Source organism: Trachymyrmex cornetzi, unplaced genomic scaffold (genome assembly GCF_001594075.2).
Source record: "Trachymyrmex cornetzi isolate Tcor2-1 unplaced genomic scaffold, Tcor1.1 scaffold61, whole genome shotgun sequence".
In the NCBI taxonomy this organism is placed as follows: Eukaryota; Metazoa; Arthropoda; class Insecta; order Hymenoptera; family Formicidae; genus Trachymyrmex; species Trachymyrmex cornetzi.
The window spans coordinates 3,554,242-3,568,297 of record NW_017299926.1 but is presented as its reverse complement, the minus strand read 5'-3'; the positions used below and the strand labels follow the sequence as shown (position 1 = coordinate 3,568,297).

The 14,056-nt window shown below is 29.9% G+C and overlaps 2 protein-coding genes across 4 annotated transcripts; one reads left to right on the top strand and one right to left on the bottom strand.

The window, feature by feature from the left end:
* Nucleotides 1-339: 339 nt before the first annotated feature.
* On the bottom strand, nt 340-3,741 carry LOC108766739 (eukaryotic translation initiation factor 4E type 3). The gene is made up of 6 exons (XM_018516238.1): nt 3,438-3,741; nt 1,850-1,970; nt 1,192-1,299; nt 947-1,069; nt 762-861; nt 340-702 (listed from the first exon to the last, which is right to left on the bottom strand). The coding sequence occupies exons 1-6, from the start codon at nt 3,584-3,586 to the stop codon at nt 668-670; spliced, it is 636 nt and encodes a 211-aa protein (XP_018371740.1). The 5' UTR covers nt 3,587-3,741; the 3' UTR covers nt 340-667.
* A 2,205-nt stretch (nt 3,742-5,946) lies between these two features.
* Nucleotides 5,947-13,430, top strand: LOC108766737 (protein Star). 3 transcript variants are annotated; one of them, XM_018516236.1, is made up of 7 exons: nt 5,947-6,134; nt 8,463-8,626; nt 8,938-8,967; nt 11,812-12,005; nt 12,140-12,334; nt 12,468-12,710; nt 13,269-13,430. In XM_018516236.1, exons 2-7 carry the CDS (start codon nt 8,467-8,469, stop codon nt 13,413-13,415), a joined length of 969 nt encoding a protein of 322 aa, XP_018371738.1. In that variant the 5' UTR covers nt 5,947-6,134; nt 8,463-8,466; the 3' UTR covers nt 13,416-13,430. The 3 variants fall into 3 exon arrangements, with proteins under 3 accessions (XP_018371738.1, XP_018371737.1, XP_018371739.1); XM_018516235.1 differs by lacking the exon at nt 5,947-6,134 and having other exon boundaries at nt 8,152-8,626; XM_018516237.1 differs by lacking the exons at nt 5,947-6,134; nt 8,463-8,626; nt 8,938-8,967 and adding an exon at nt 9,199-9,327.
* Nucleotides 13,431-14,056: the final 626 nt, after the last annotated feature.

Genomic DNA, 14,056 nt, shown 5'->3' with positions numbered 1-14,056 from the left:
TTATAATTAATAACACGACAGGAGGCAAGCGCCAGACATCCTCCTTCCTACGCAAATCACTCTCATATAGAGGTACGTAGTTTGCCGCATATAAAACATGCACGAATTAAGAAACATGCACGATTTGCAAATTTCGTAAACATTTCAACCGGTCTAATCAATAATCAATCATCCCATGTTTTGTATAGAGTGTAGACTATGTATGGTTATAAGGGTACGAAAACTTATATGTTTCAAGGTAATATCTCGAAATGTTATGCGCTCTTGCGTCTAAAATTATGCTTTGAGAGAATATAAATACAGACGCACATAGTAAATATAAAAATATATTTCGTGTTTGTAAAACGGTTACAACAGCAATTTGATTCGGCAAGATATCGAATCCAATGCGTAACGCATTTAATAATGCGCATTTAAACAAAATTCACAAGTAACAAACTTTTAAAACACATATGTATATATATATAATGATAACTCTCTTTCTCTCTTCAGCACATCTTCTGTATTCCGAGTACAGAAGGGACTTTGTTCATATTATTCGATATTACGAACATTATTTATACATCACATAAACATATGTTCGTTAATTGTCATATAATCTTATATTTAATATAATATAATATATTTAACGATTCAATATAATCTTCATCACAATGTTGCTGTATATTTAATGTCTCCCGTACGCATGATGGGACTTGTGAGCTAAAAAAGAAATATTTTTTAATTGTAAATTTTCTTAATACAAGAATATCAGCACTTACGTTTATAAAACTCTCCCAAGAAGTTTACGTTAGGCACTAGAGAGAGAACTTTGGGTAAAACCGTAGCTTTTGATACTAGATCAGCGTTTACGTTCCAAATCTAAAAAGATAATTTTTAATTCTATCTGATCAATTCTATCTGTTTTTTTAAATTCTGCTGTTTACTTGATTCACGACATACATACTTGAATGAGATCCTCCCTATCACGAATAGATACAGTCACGCCACAAATTTCATCATCCTGCGCCACATCTGAAGCAAATTGCTCCCCAATAGCTGCAAGTACTACTTCTTTCCACACACGTTCCTAAAAAACCAAATATTTGTTGTACAAAGTAATCAATTATTTAAAGTTTTGTGTGCAGGAAAATAAGAAGACGATTATCTGAATAAAAATTTGTGTTCGTATAAATGTATTAGAATATTTACGGTATCATATTTATGGCACTTCAATCTCCAGGTACCACCCTTTTGATTCACTTTGTCTTCCCATAAAGGGTATCTGTTATCTCTCATTAAATGATAACTGTATTTAACCTGACGGCAAAAAGAAATAATTTATTGTGAAATATAAATAACAAATTAAATGACAAATAATATGATAATGTATTATAATACAGTGCGATATAGTATAATTATATTAAATAGCATAATATAATTTAAACAATAACATAATTAATGTCAATTTTAAATATAGCTTGTCTATAATAATCTTTCCTACTTTACAAACGACAAAAAATACACTCTATATACAAAATAAAAGTTTTACTACTAAAGTAAAATTCCATATATGATATATATGTATAGATATGTATATATGAGGATGATAAAACTTTTTGTCACTATCAATTTATTCTTTTATACAAAGACTTATTATATTAATAAAATAGAAAAATACTGAGTTGTTTTTTATAGAAATATACAAACATTTTGTTAAAATAATTCAAATAAAAAACTATTTTTACCAAATAAAATTAATATTCTTAATAAGTTTTTTCATTTACTATAATTTATAGCGAAATTAATTATAACAAATATAAAATATATAAGGAAAAAATTTTTCTGTATATAGATTTTTTTATCATACCTGCATGTCCCCAGCATTTGGTATGTTATTAAAGACTGCCCAGAAAGTTTGAATGGTATTTACAGTATAGATTTTCTGCAAGTTGTTTTTGTACTCCTCAGCGGTTGTACCAGGGATGGCTCTGTCAATTTAGTAATGGTTTCGAATTAGCGACGTGTTTAAATTTATGATAGGAATAATTTGATTCTCTCTCTTGCATCTGAGATATAAGTCTCTCCAAATTCAGTAAATGATAATAGGGGATTTCAATTAAAATAAAAGAGATAAAATTACATAAACTATAAAATAATACTATTTATTCTTTGTTTAGTTATACATATACAGTATAGTCTGATAACAAAGTTCTCGGACTGCAACAATAGAACACATATATCAGATAACAAAATGTCATATTTTATCTTTCAAAGTACTTCTCCATGACATTAATTCGTTTCACATATTTTATTTCATACAATACATTTCACACATCTTGTTTGATATAAAACTTTAAAATATTTTTTAAATTGTTGGGTTTGTTAAGATTACCCATTCACAGTCGAATATAGCTTTTTCGGATTTTATGTCGTTCCCAAACCTTAATCATTGAAAGATAATAATTTTCAACACGTCGAGGATATACAGAGGAATGTGATGAGTATTCTGAATAGCATTCTAACTATAGACTTTAAAAAGTTTTAAGTTTTATTTTAGCATTAGAGATAAGTGAAGCGTATTGATGTCGCGGAGAAGATTACTTTAAAAGATAAAATATAATAATTTGTTATCAGAGATGTTTGTGTTATTTTATTGCTGCAACCCGAGAACTTTATTACTAGATTATTAGATGAGTTAAAAATAAATTTTGATACGGTGATGAAAAATTATTATATAGTTATTTGAAACAGGAAATATAAGTAAATTACGATATATATAATTATATTATGAATATAATTATTTATAATTATCTGAATTTATTGGTACTTTCGGATGCAATAGTTTCTTTAAATTTTACAAATAAAAATCAAGGGGGAAGATTATTCTATTTCACGTATAAACGTACTGTGTACTTATTATTTATCTGTACAACAACAATTAAATATATTTGTTCAATAATAATAAAGAGAGTAAAAAAACTTACATGTTATTTATTATACCTAGCGTTATATTTATTGATTTTATATTTGGAACACTCTGTATAGTCGTATAATTAAATGCATAAAATTCCTTTGAATGATAGTGATAAGTACGTGTGTATCGTAATTTATTAATAGAACACATAAATATGAATGTATACGAATGAATTTTTCCTCTGTGACGCAATGGCGGTTGCCAGAACAGAAGAGTGATGTGCATTTATGAAGATGTAATGTGTAAATTAATTTCGCGCGTATCTGCATTGCACGTTGGATTATTTAAATAAAGGGAAATCAGGAATAGCGATCTCGTCAATGTTGGACCGATGATATTTCGACGGCATTTCTCGCAAGCGCCGTTTACAGTGTCAACGTTTGTCAAGAGCGACGACGATAAGATCGAGATGCACCATCGCGTTAGGATGCATCGCATAGTAGAACGGGAAAAAGAAAAAAATCACCGCGTTTGCTCTCACTTGTCGAGCCAAAAGGTCCAGGGCGTTTGCAGCGGAATGCCGGAGTCCTCATCTTTCTGGATTACGTTAACGGCCTCGTCCGATAACACCGGCGTTTTCAACAGGTCCGTTGAGGTGCCCTCCTTCGTTTCACATTCCGCCGCGGCCATGTTCGAAACGAACGATGCAGCAGCGCTACAACGTCTAAAATCATGTGATGATCACCGTTGCCGTCACTGTCGATGACTGCGGCGAGAACCGATGACGTTTGTCGACCGAGAAAAAAAAGGAGACATAGCGGCGAATGCGACAGAATATGGCATGTCTTCGAGACCAGAGCGCTCCGATGTTGCGTTTGAAGTTGGATGAAGTTCCATCGAATGTTTCACAAACGTTTAAATTAATTCATTTTTAGTCTCTATTTCAAATGTATTCTTCGTTTACGTAAAACTGAATAGGAATGTTATCACTAATAAACTCTAGATCTGGAAGTTTTTTGGATTAATAAATAATTTATGTATTAACATCTTCAACTGCTAATCATCTTCAATTACAAAAGAAATTTGTATAGTAGTTGTTAGAAAAATCAATATATGTTGCGCATCTTACATGAAAACAGGGTTTAGCGTTTTCCTTAATTTATAAAGATCTCTTGATGTTTCTCATATATTTAGTGCGCTCGAACTAGGCAATATTATTTTAAAGAAATATTATTTTTAAAAATTAATTTTGAATTTGAATAATTTTCCCACATAATTAAAGATAATTGAAGAGCATTGACGTTATCGACTGTTTTCTTATTCACAGAAAAATGAAATTTTATAGAAACATATAATATAGTTTAACATAGAGTATATATATATATACACATTTATGAAATACGGAATAACCACAAAGTGAAAAATTAATTATTGCATTATTCTTGAATATTCATGTTGGATGATTAAAACTGTCGATAATGTCAATGCTCTTCTATATGTCGTGTTAAGAAAACTAATTAATATAAATTGTGTTGATATTGTTTTGCAAGATTTAACATAACGACGATTTAAATATTAATAAATTTATCTATAACATGTTACTTCAATTATAAAATAATACTTTTAATATATATATAATGTTAAAAATGTTCTAATAAATAATTGCAAAGGATGATTTGTATTTCCATTCTTTCTCCTTATATCGATTTAAATTGCAAACTTTACTAACAACGAAAGAAAAATTTGCATGATCTGTTGAAATATTGTTAGTTATCCGACTAGAAATTGACAATATGTCATAAGGATATGATCGGATAATCTTAAGACATGCCTTGTTAAAGTCATTCCGATTAGGCCCTTATCATTACACAATCAGGTTAATCATAATGCAACAATTGATTTTAACTAGCAATGAATCTTTTGAGCTATTGTGTCTACATACATCGCATGTATAAATAAACGCCGGACATCTATCATAATATGCAGATTGAAAAAAATATGATACACTCCTCAAGTCATGTATTTGTCATCACGATGTATGCAAAGACACACACGCGATGTTTTTCTTATGTAAAGAAGTCCTAGTTTTTCACGCATTGTATTTTTGCTCTTAACAGAGACTACACACCGATGCCTAATATCAGCAATAACATTTGTTAATAATAGATAAGTCGATCTACCTTGAGAAGGAATTAATCTTTGTACTTCACATACACGTTGTGCTCAGCATGTGTGACACACACAGTGAGACTGCACATATTATTTTCATAACCACTAGTAATGTGCCAGATACATTCACGTGTGTGTCATTTTGCGATTTCACTACGTATAGGACAGCAAATAAGCGAGTATTTTTATTTTCCTGTTTTTTCAAATGTTTCACTCTATACGAATCTATTTAAAAAGATTAAATGTCATTTTTTAAAGATATTTTTTTAAAGAAAAATTTTTCAAATTTTTCAAGAGTTTGTCATTAATACTTAACTGATGGATATCAAATTCATCCTTGTTTAAAGAATTGTTGAGGCATTACTTACTTTACCTTTTCCAACAACTTAATTAAAAATTTATAATTACATCAATGAAAAAATTATAAATGTCCGTACAGTAGAAAAAAAAATTATTTATTTGTATCTCGTAAATGTAATTTCTTTTCTTTTCTCAATTATATTCAATAATAATTGATATATTCTTTAAAGAAGAAAGGGGTTTGTAAGCATTAAATTTTAATTAAAAAATTTTAATTAAAGTTTATATTATAACGAAATGACATGTTTTTATTCTGTGACTTCTTAATAATTTCAATTTTATAACGACTAAATTTTAGGCTCGTAGCCTCTTTTTCGTTCTGTTCTTTTTTAATTGAAAAGTTTAGTCTATAGTACATAGAAATTTTATTATTAATTCAAATAGATTGTTTGTCGTAACCAGCTATCAGGCGAACCGCTTCTCGAGAATTAAATTAAATTCGTTTATTTTGGAACACCCTGTATAAGCACATCAACACAACACACAGGCAGACATGTACCTACACAGATAAACTTGTTTCAAAGAGTATCTTCAAGCTTAGTGCCGATGGCACTCGTTGATATTCGTGGTCGGGATACGGCAGCGAGCGGCGAGCCTCTCACTCCTTCCGTGTCTTTCATTTCGGAGATGTCCGAAGGCGTCATCATTTGTGAACGGGAATGCCGTTTTGTTCACTGTTGCTTCGCGAACCGTGACACGACACGCTCACGTAAACGCCCATGCTAAATTTATCTCGCGTGTCGAAGCCGCACGATGTATTTTTCTAGTTTACCGCAGCATCGGGCTTGCTACACGCGCGTGTACATTGTGCCACGAAACGAAAGGTTCCTTGTGTATGTATTAGGCGACCGCTCTATCGTCGATTTAGGACACTGACCCTTTAAGGGACTTGTGCGTTATCCTTGACCAGCGCGTGTAAAAGATTCGACAGAAGTACGTCCAGTCGAATAATGATTAACAATCCAATGGTAATCTTGGCATGACGTACAAAACGGAAGTTTTAAAAGATGCAGCGGGAAAATGTTGTGTTAATCACTTTTTGATAGAATACATAAACGATGTTGCTTAAAAGCATTTTAGTCTATCTGGGAAAACATTGAAAATTATACGTTATAATTTTGAGAATAGATAAAGGTAAGTAATGGAGATAATGTGAAACGCATGATGCGTTTTATTATAATATGAATAGAAATTCATCGCGTAATTTATTTATTTATTGTTATATGTAACGCATATTAATTCATAATTTATATGTTTAACATCTATATATATGTAAAAAATATATATGAAAAATTTTCGTGACTTAGATGAGCCTTTTAGATTCAGTACTGAATTATTTTAATTAATCAATTATGCGTTTTATTTAGTGGCCTTGATTAATATTTTTATCTTTGCTTGATTTTTATCTTTAAATTTATCGATTTCCGATTAGCCATCAAATTATCCTAACGTATTGAATTTCTACTACAGAATGTATTTTTTTTTATCGGAGAGTTAAAATAAAGAACTGTAATTTGTAAGCAACATTTACGATGCTGTATGTATTATATTGTTTCATCACCTGTGTATAACTATATAGTTATGAACATTTCATGGTATTATTAAAGATCTTTCGATTTTTTGTCAATTCAGAGTCTATATTTTTGTGCCACATTTTTCTATTCTATTCGATTTTCGGAAAGGTCAATTTTAACATAAAAAAATATACTAATTTAAATTTTAGATAGAATTGTATACTCGATATATACATGTGTAATAATTATCAAGAGAAATAGGCTCGTGTAAATGCTACGCATTAATTGAAATATCAAGGCTTTTATTATAAACCAGCAATATTAGTTAATGAATAAAATTCATATTATATTCACATACGTATACCGCTAAAAGTCTCAAACGTTTAAAATCTCACACTTGTTTATTTCGTGACTCATCGACATATATTTTATGACCTATATTACAGTCCATTTTAAAACGTCGGACAATCAACAGTACTTTATTGTATTAGTGACATATTCTTGATTTCAATTTAAATGACTGTTCTATATAAATTATCGTAAGTGGAATAATAACTTATCATCATTGTTATGTTATTTTAGTTTTTTTCTAATCATATATTGACTTTTAATGGTATAGAATATAATAGGACGGTTATAGATGAAATCCTGGATCGGATTGTCTTTTATAATGGATTGTGGACTGAGCCGATTCTCGATAAATACCGACGAATTGGTTACACACAATTTTTATAATTATGGACTCTTCAATCTTCAGACTGGACACCTTTATAGATCCATAACATTTTAACGTAGAAATAAGTATATAGGACTAGCTTAGAGCGATAATTTTTATTTTATATTATAAGTACGTTAGTGAACATTGTTAGGAGTTATATAAATAGGTTTTTTTGTTAATCACTGATGAAGACTTTGTAAGTCGAAATATTTGAGATTTTTAGCGATATACGTATGTGAATATAATGTGAATTTTATTAATCAACTAATATTGCTCGTTTATAATAAAAGCCTTGATATCTCTAATAATTATCTTACTTATTATCATATGCTCAGTATTACGCAATAAGTTATAATAATCATTATAAATTCAGTGAATTCGTAATCTACTTTTTAATTTCGTATAATTCCCACGAAGACTAAAATGTTAAGTAAGCAAACAAGATAATTTAAAATTTCATCAAAGAAACTGTGTTTTTGCTATACTGGAACTTAATTTTTTGCTACATTTATAGTAGCACGTAAAAAAATATTTAGACTACCGAACAGTTATAAACGAATATGTCACAGAGAACTGTTAGTTCTTTCTTTCAAAAAAAATTGCCTGCGAGCAGTGTCCATTTGCCGATCACTGTGATAAACGATGTTTAAACGTTGATAAGTCGCCCATAAGTAAGAGCCTAAGTGACTTCCTGTTGAATCGTATTTCGTTCGCTTGTGGCTACGTGGAAGAAACGACTCGGTATTGTTTTTCGCACATTTCCCGATGAGATGCAAACCAACGCTAACTACCAACACGTACTTAGGCAAATGCCAAACTACTATTCGCGCCGAAAATGGATTTTGCTGATCGCGCTGATTTCGTGCGTTGTTCTCATTGTTCTTGTCACGAAGTATCCGTTTGTTGAAAATCATACAATAGTACACGATACGTACCTGGACGATGTACCCACAGATTTATATCAAACAGGTGAGAACCTTTTAAAGAATGTTCTTTCCAAATGTATCTTTTTCCTTTAAAATAAGATGGTACAATTTCGAACATGATACAATTCTGAATAAAATAAAATTTGAATCCAATTTTGAAGATGCACGCTTGATTTTTTCTTGTTGAGTAGTATCCTCCCGCTACACAATGAGAACCGAACTTGAATCTCGAAACTGGATTCAAATTTTATTTTAGAATTGTATGACGTTCCAAATTGTACTACCTTACCATAAAGAAATAATTCTTCACTTCAAAGGCAATAGCAACATATATTCTTCTTGTCATTGTTACAGTGTTGGACACATGGTACAACTTTTCCAATAGTAAGTAATTCTAATCATTTATTAGTTATTTTGAACGATACTTAATAAATGTCAATACTTATATTATAATCTTTACAGTTTCAGTAAATGTGTTTTGTATAATAAACAGCTAATTGTATAATTTCCTATTGCAAGTAGAAAAAAACTGATATGTGAAAAAAATACGTCAAAAATATAGATTAACATTCATGTTTTTACAGAAATCTTCATTTCGAGAAAATTATACTTGAACAATGGAAAATTACATCACTCTCTCTCATATGTTATTATTACTCTTTTACTAGACCGTGATACTTGTAAATTTAATTAACGAAATGCGATCCAGGCATCTGGCATATATAGCACTGATATCACGTGAAGGTATAATACGTCATTCTGTACGCGCTTGAATTACTCAAATAATCTCAGTGGTAAAATTACTAACCACGTATTTAAAATACGAAATGATAAATAAAAGTCGTGTCTATAAATACAATTTTGAATTAAATAAAGATAATGCCTATAAGAGCCAATCACAGGATGTCTGCGTGTAAAATATTTATTTAATTAAGACAGGGCAATTAAGACAGGGACTATATGTGCATAGGAGAGTCATTATTGTAATTTAGAATTAAGACACCGTTACAAATACATGTGAGTAATAATAATTTATTTTAACATCGGTATTCGACGAATTTATCTTAACATTGGTATTGGACGAATTCATTTAAAATATAATTAATTGAGGATACATTGATTCACATATAGTTAACATGGAAATTAAGTGTACGTAATATAGCGGTGATCCATAATTAGATGTTAAGATGACCGAATAGCAGACAATATGATGTACTGAAGATGACCTAAACCAAGGTCGAAACGTTTACGAATTATATGTAATTGGAATCTCCAAATTTGTAATAAAATTGCACAATCAACAACCAGTGTTGGCTTATATAGGCATAACTTCAAGTTAATTTATTTGATTTATTTAATTATTAGCTAAAGTACAGACGTTTCGATCCTATTGCTGATCCTTCTCAATATCGCAATCCACTTATTACTAAACATTAAAAACGCCGATAATAAACAAATGGAACGTATAATTATAAATCGAATTAAGCGACATGTAGCCGTGTCATGTAATGCAAAGCGGTTACATGTTAAATGTTTAGGATCGAAATATACACATTTTACACGCGGATATCCTGTGTTTGGCTTTTATAGGCATTATCTTTATTTGATTTATTCTTTTGAGCCTATCAATTCTTTTTATTGTATTACAATTTTGAATCTTGATATTTGATTGACATTTAACAATAGCAAAATTTTAAAAGTATAAAAATATATAAACTTTTTTGTTCATATATTATAATTTAGACATCTATTTTTATCGATTTGTTTATATAATGCGTTAATTAAATAAGACAAAATTAAAACTAAAACAAGGGCTACGAGCCAAGCTGGATCTTTTAATGCTAGATTAACTACAATAACATAAGTTTATTAACAAATTTCGATCCTTTGGGTCGTTTTCAATGTTGAAATTAACAACTGACAAATTAACAATTTGAACTCAACAACTCATTTGAAAAACAATCACTTGCCAATACATATGATGATTTAGATGGTAAATGTAATAAAATATAAATTCAACATCGTGTATGTAAAATTTCGTTATGGATGGTTGTGAGTATTATTTAATATATAAACCTAAAAAAATAAATGATAAATATTCGGATAAATTGTAGATATGTTACAATGCATGGTGGTCATCAAACGATCTTACACAGTGACCTTAATAACGCAGTCACAACCGTTCTGACTTACACTCTTAAACCGACAAATGAGCCAACTCAAATATTGTCTAAAATATAATTAACAAACAATTGTATAATAATTGTTTTTCAAATGAATTCAAATTGTAATTTCAATATTGAAAATGACTCAATAAGAATCGAAATATTTGTTAATAAACTTATGTTATTGTAATTAATCTGGCATTAAGATCCAGCTTGGCTCGTAGCCCTTGTTTTAGTTTTAATTTTATAAATTACTTGAGCCTATTTTCTGTTTCTATTTCTAAATAAGACAAATTATTAATTAGATTTATTTGGTCTTACAAAAATTACGTGATATTATATTATATTATAAAGATTTGTAATATATTATAAATAATATATCGCTTATTTGAGAAATTTATTCTATTTCTTTTTGAAGAAATACGTTTGAATGAAGTAAATAGTACACGGAGAGAATTTTCTTTTAAAATTTACCTTTAAAATATAGTAGTATAGTAGTTCTCGTACAATATGTTAAAATTCTTTAAAATACAACGTTACCTCATGACTATCATATTTTCAGGATAAATTCTAAGAAAAAATTCTTTCCGTGTATGGTGACGGAATCAATATAGTGACGCAATCAATATTGACAATGAATAATGTATTTTGTCTGTTTTTTAGCTAGACAAAGTCATTTTTATTAACTAGTATAGATAAGTTCTTTTTTTTTTATACTATATAAATATTATCATTAAAATATTTTTATAAAAATAAATTATTTTAAAAAATATATTTTTTTTTGGAAGTGAAAATTAAGTAGATTTGCATTATTAATCCTTTAAAAAAAAATTCAAGTTTTAATAACCGAATATAAGACTGTCCCTGCTACTTAAACATAATTTTTATTTTGCTCAATATAAAAATAAGAACATACATTTTTCATGTTGTGAATAACACGATACATTTATTTATATCATATACCCGAATATCAGAAATTATAAAAATATTTGTATTGCATGTACAGTTGGCAATTCTTATTTCTTTGAAAAATAACCAATAATTAACTACTACTTACAATTAGATGAAAAATGGTACAACAAGAAGAATATATCTGCCCTGAGCTTAGAAGCCTTTCATGATTTATTGGCCGATATTCATCAAAATTGGATAATATGGAATCATAATCCGAAAGAGTCATATGTGCTTCAAGAACCAGATGTGGAAGATCCGTCAATGGGGCAGTCAGCTGCGATACGCGAAATTTTAAACGATAAGGTAAAATAATTATTACTATTTCGTGAGAGATGCAAGAAAAACGTTTTTCACAAGAATAAACGAATGAATACACGATAATTATGCTCGATCGATTTACGTTATTAATACCGAATTTCATTTATTGCTCTCTACAGAAAAATGGATTTTTCATAGAATGTGGTGCGTACGACGGGGAAATACGTAGCAACACATTATTTCTGGAGCGGTTTAGGGGATGGTCAGGTCTCTTGATAGAAGCTGATCCTATTAATTTCACGAAGATGTTGCAAAAGAACAGAAAGGCTTATCTCTCGCCAACGTGTCTTAGCATTACTAAGAATCCTACGGTGGTAAGAAATCAATGATTTGTCGTTAATATTGATTTTGAAACAGTGCTGTCGCGAAACTCGAGCACCAATTTTGACTCGCATATTAGAAGTTACATGAATTCCGAAAAATTTGGTGAACCTCACGAAATTGCAGGCATCCTTTCTCATGGCCAGGAATGTGGGTCGTCTACACGAACCTGAGAACAAGACGGAAGATATGCCCTCAAATACGCTCGACGTGGCTTACACGGGCAAGCACGTCCGCGTGCAATGCTTTCCATTAACACATTACATCGCCGCGTTGGAAATCAAAACGATCGATTATTTCAGCCTCGACATAGAAGGCAATGAGATCGACGTATTAGAAACAATACCATTTAACGAGGTGGACATAAAGGTACGGCACTTACCTTAGTTCATTCTGAATCTATGCGTTCGTTTCTGATGTTCGCGGCATGTTTTCTTGGAAGTGAAATAATATAATAACAATATTTTTGAGGATTCTACGGTTATATTCTTCAAAGAAATTACGCGGTTTGTGGGTTATTTCTATATACAATAATGTAATTGTAATGATACGTCGTAAGAGAAGTACGTGAGTGTTAAGTATAGTGTTCGATTAAAAGAATGAGACTAGAGGGAACTTCATGTGAAGCCTTAATTATATCTCATAGTCTCCATGGACCATCCCCCCTCTCATCGTATATACTTCCGTTTTCTTTTCCTATCTTTCCTCTTCCTTACAACAACGTATATAAAGGGAATTCTCTAGAGATGAGAAAAGCTCAGTATCAGATTGCTTCTCTCGTTTTAATAAAGTGAACTGCGATTCATGAAACGTTGACATTTGATGATATATCAAGACATGGAACCTGCAAACTACGTAGTTTCTTTACGGAACGTACTTAATATTTTTTACGGCACAATTACGATGAGAAATACATGTACGTTTCAGACTCTCTCTGTGGAGTATATACACAATAAAAAAGGACGAAAATACCTGGTCGATTTGATGGAACGTCGGGGGTACTATGTTTATAGTTTGGTCACTCATCCGGACAACTTGGCGAACGACATTATTTTTGTAAAGCGCAACACGTGACGAGTGTGAATACGAATAGACAGAAATTATGTATAAAGAGTAATAACAATCTAATTATTTTAATAATGTTTAATCTCTTGATATTATTAAAATAGTTTAATTTTTTGGATGTGCTAGTCATATATGTATAATTATAATAATACATTGTCTCCGTCAAGAAATTGATATATCATGCAAACAAATATCTGGAATTGTTAATGAAAACATTTTTTGTATTATATAAGATATTTACAAAATTATGTTTTTGTAACTTTATTCTTTTAGTATTTTTATAATTATATTCTATATTAATAAAATAAAGTGCTTTTTTTTCTATTTTTAAATTTCTGTAGGAAATGTAATAACAAATCGCACATAAAGATATTTCTTTAATTTATAATGATTTAACAATGCCTTAATTAAAAATAAATAATAATTAGAAATAAATAGGGATAAACGGAATTGTACAATCGGCAACTGATAATCATACACATTGTATTTTCTGTACTTGATAGAAATTAGTCGTATTTTGTTACAATTCTCTCGACATTTTCTTCAATTATACAATTCTAAAGAACGCATTGCTCTCTAATTATTCTAATAGTATATGAGCAGCTTATCTTAAGAGTAATATTTTGGTAAAAATAAAGGATAAGATATCA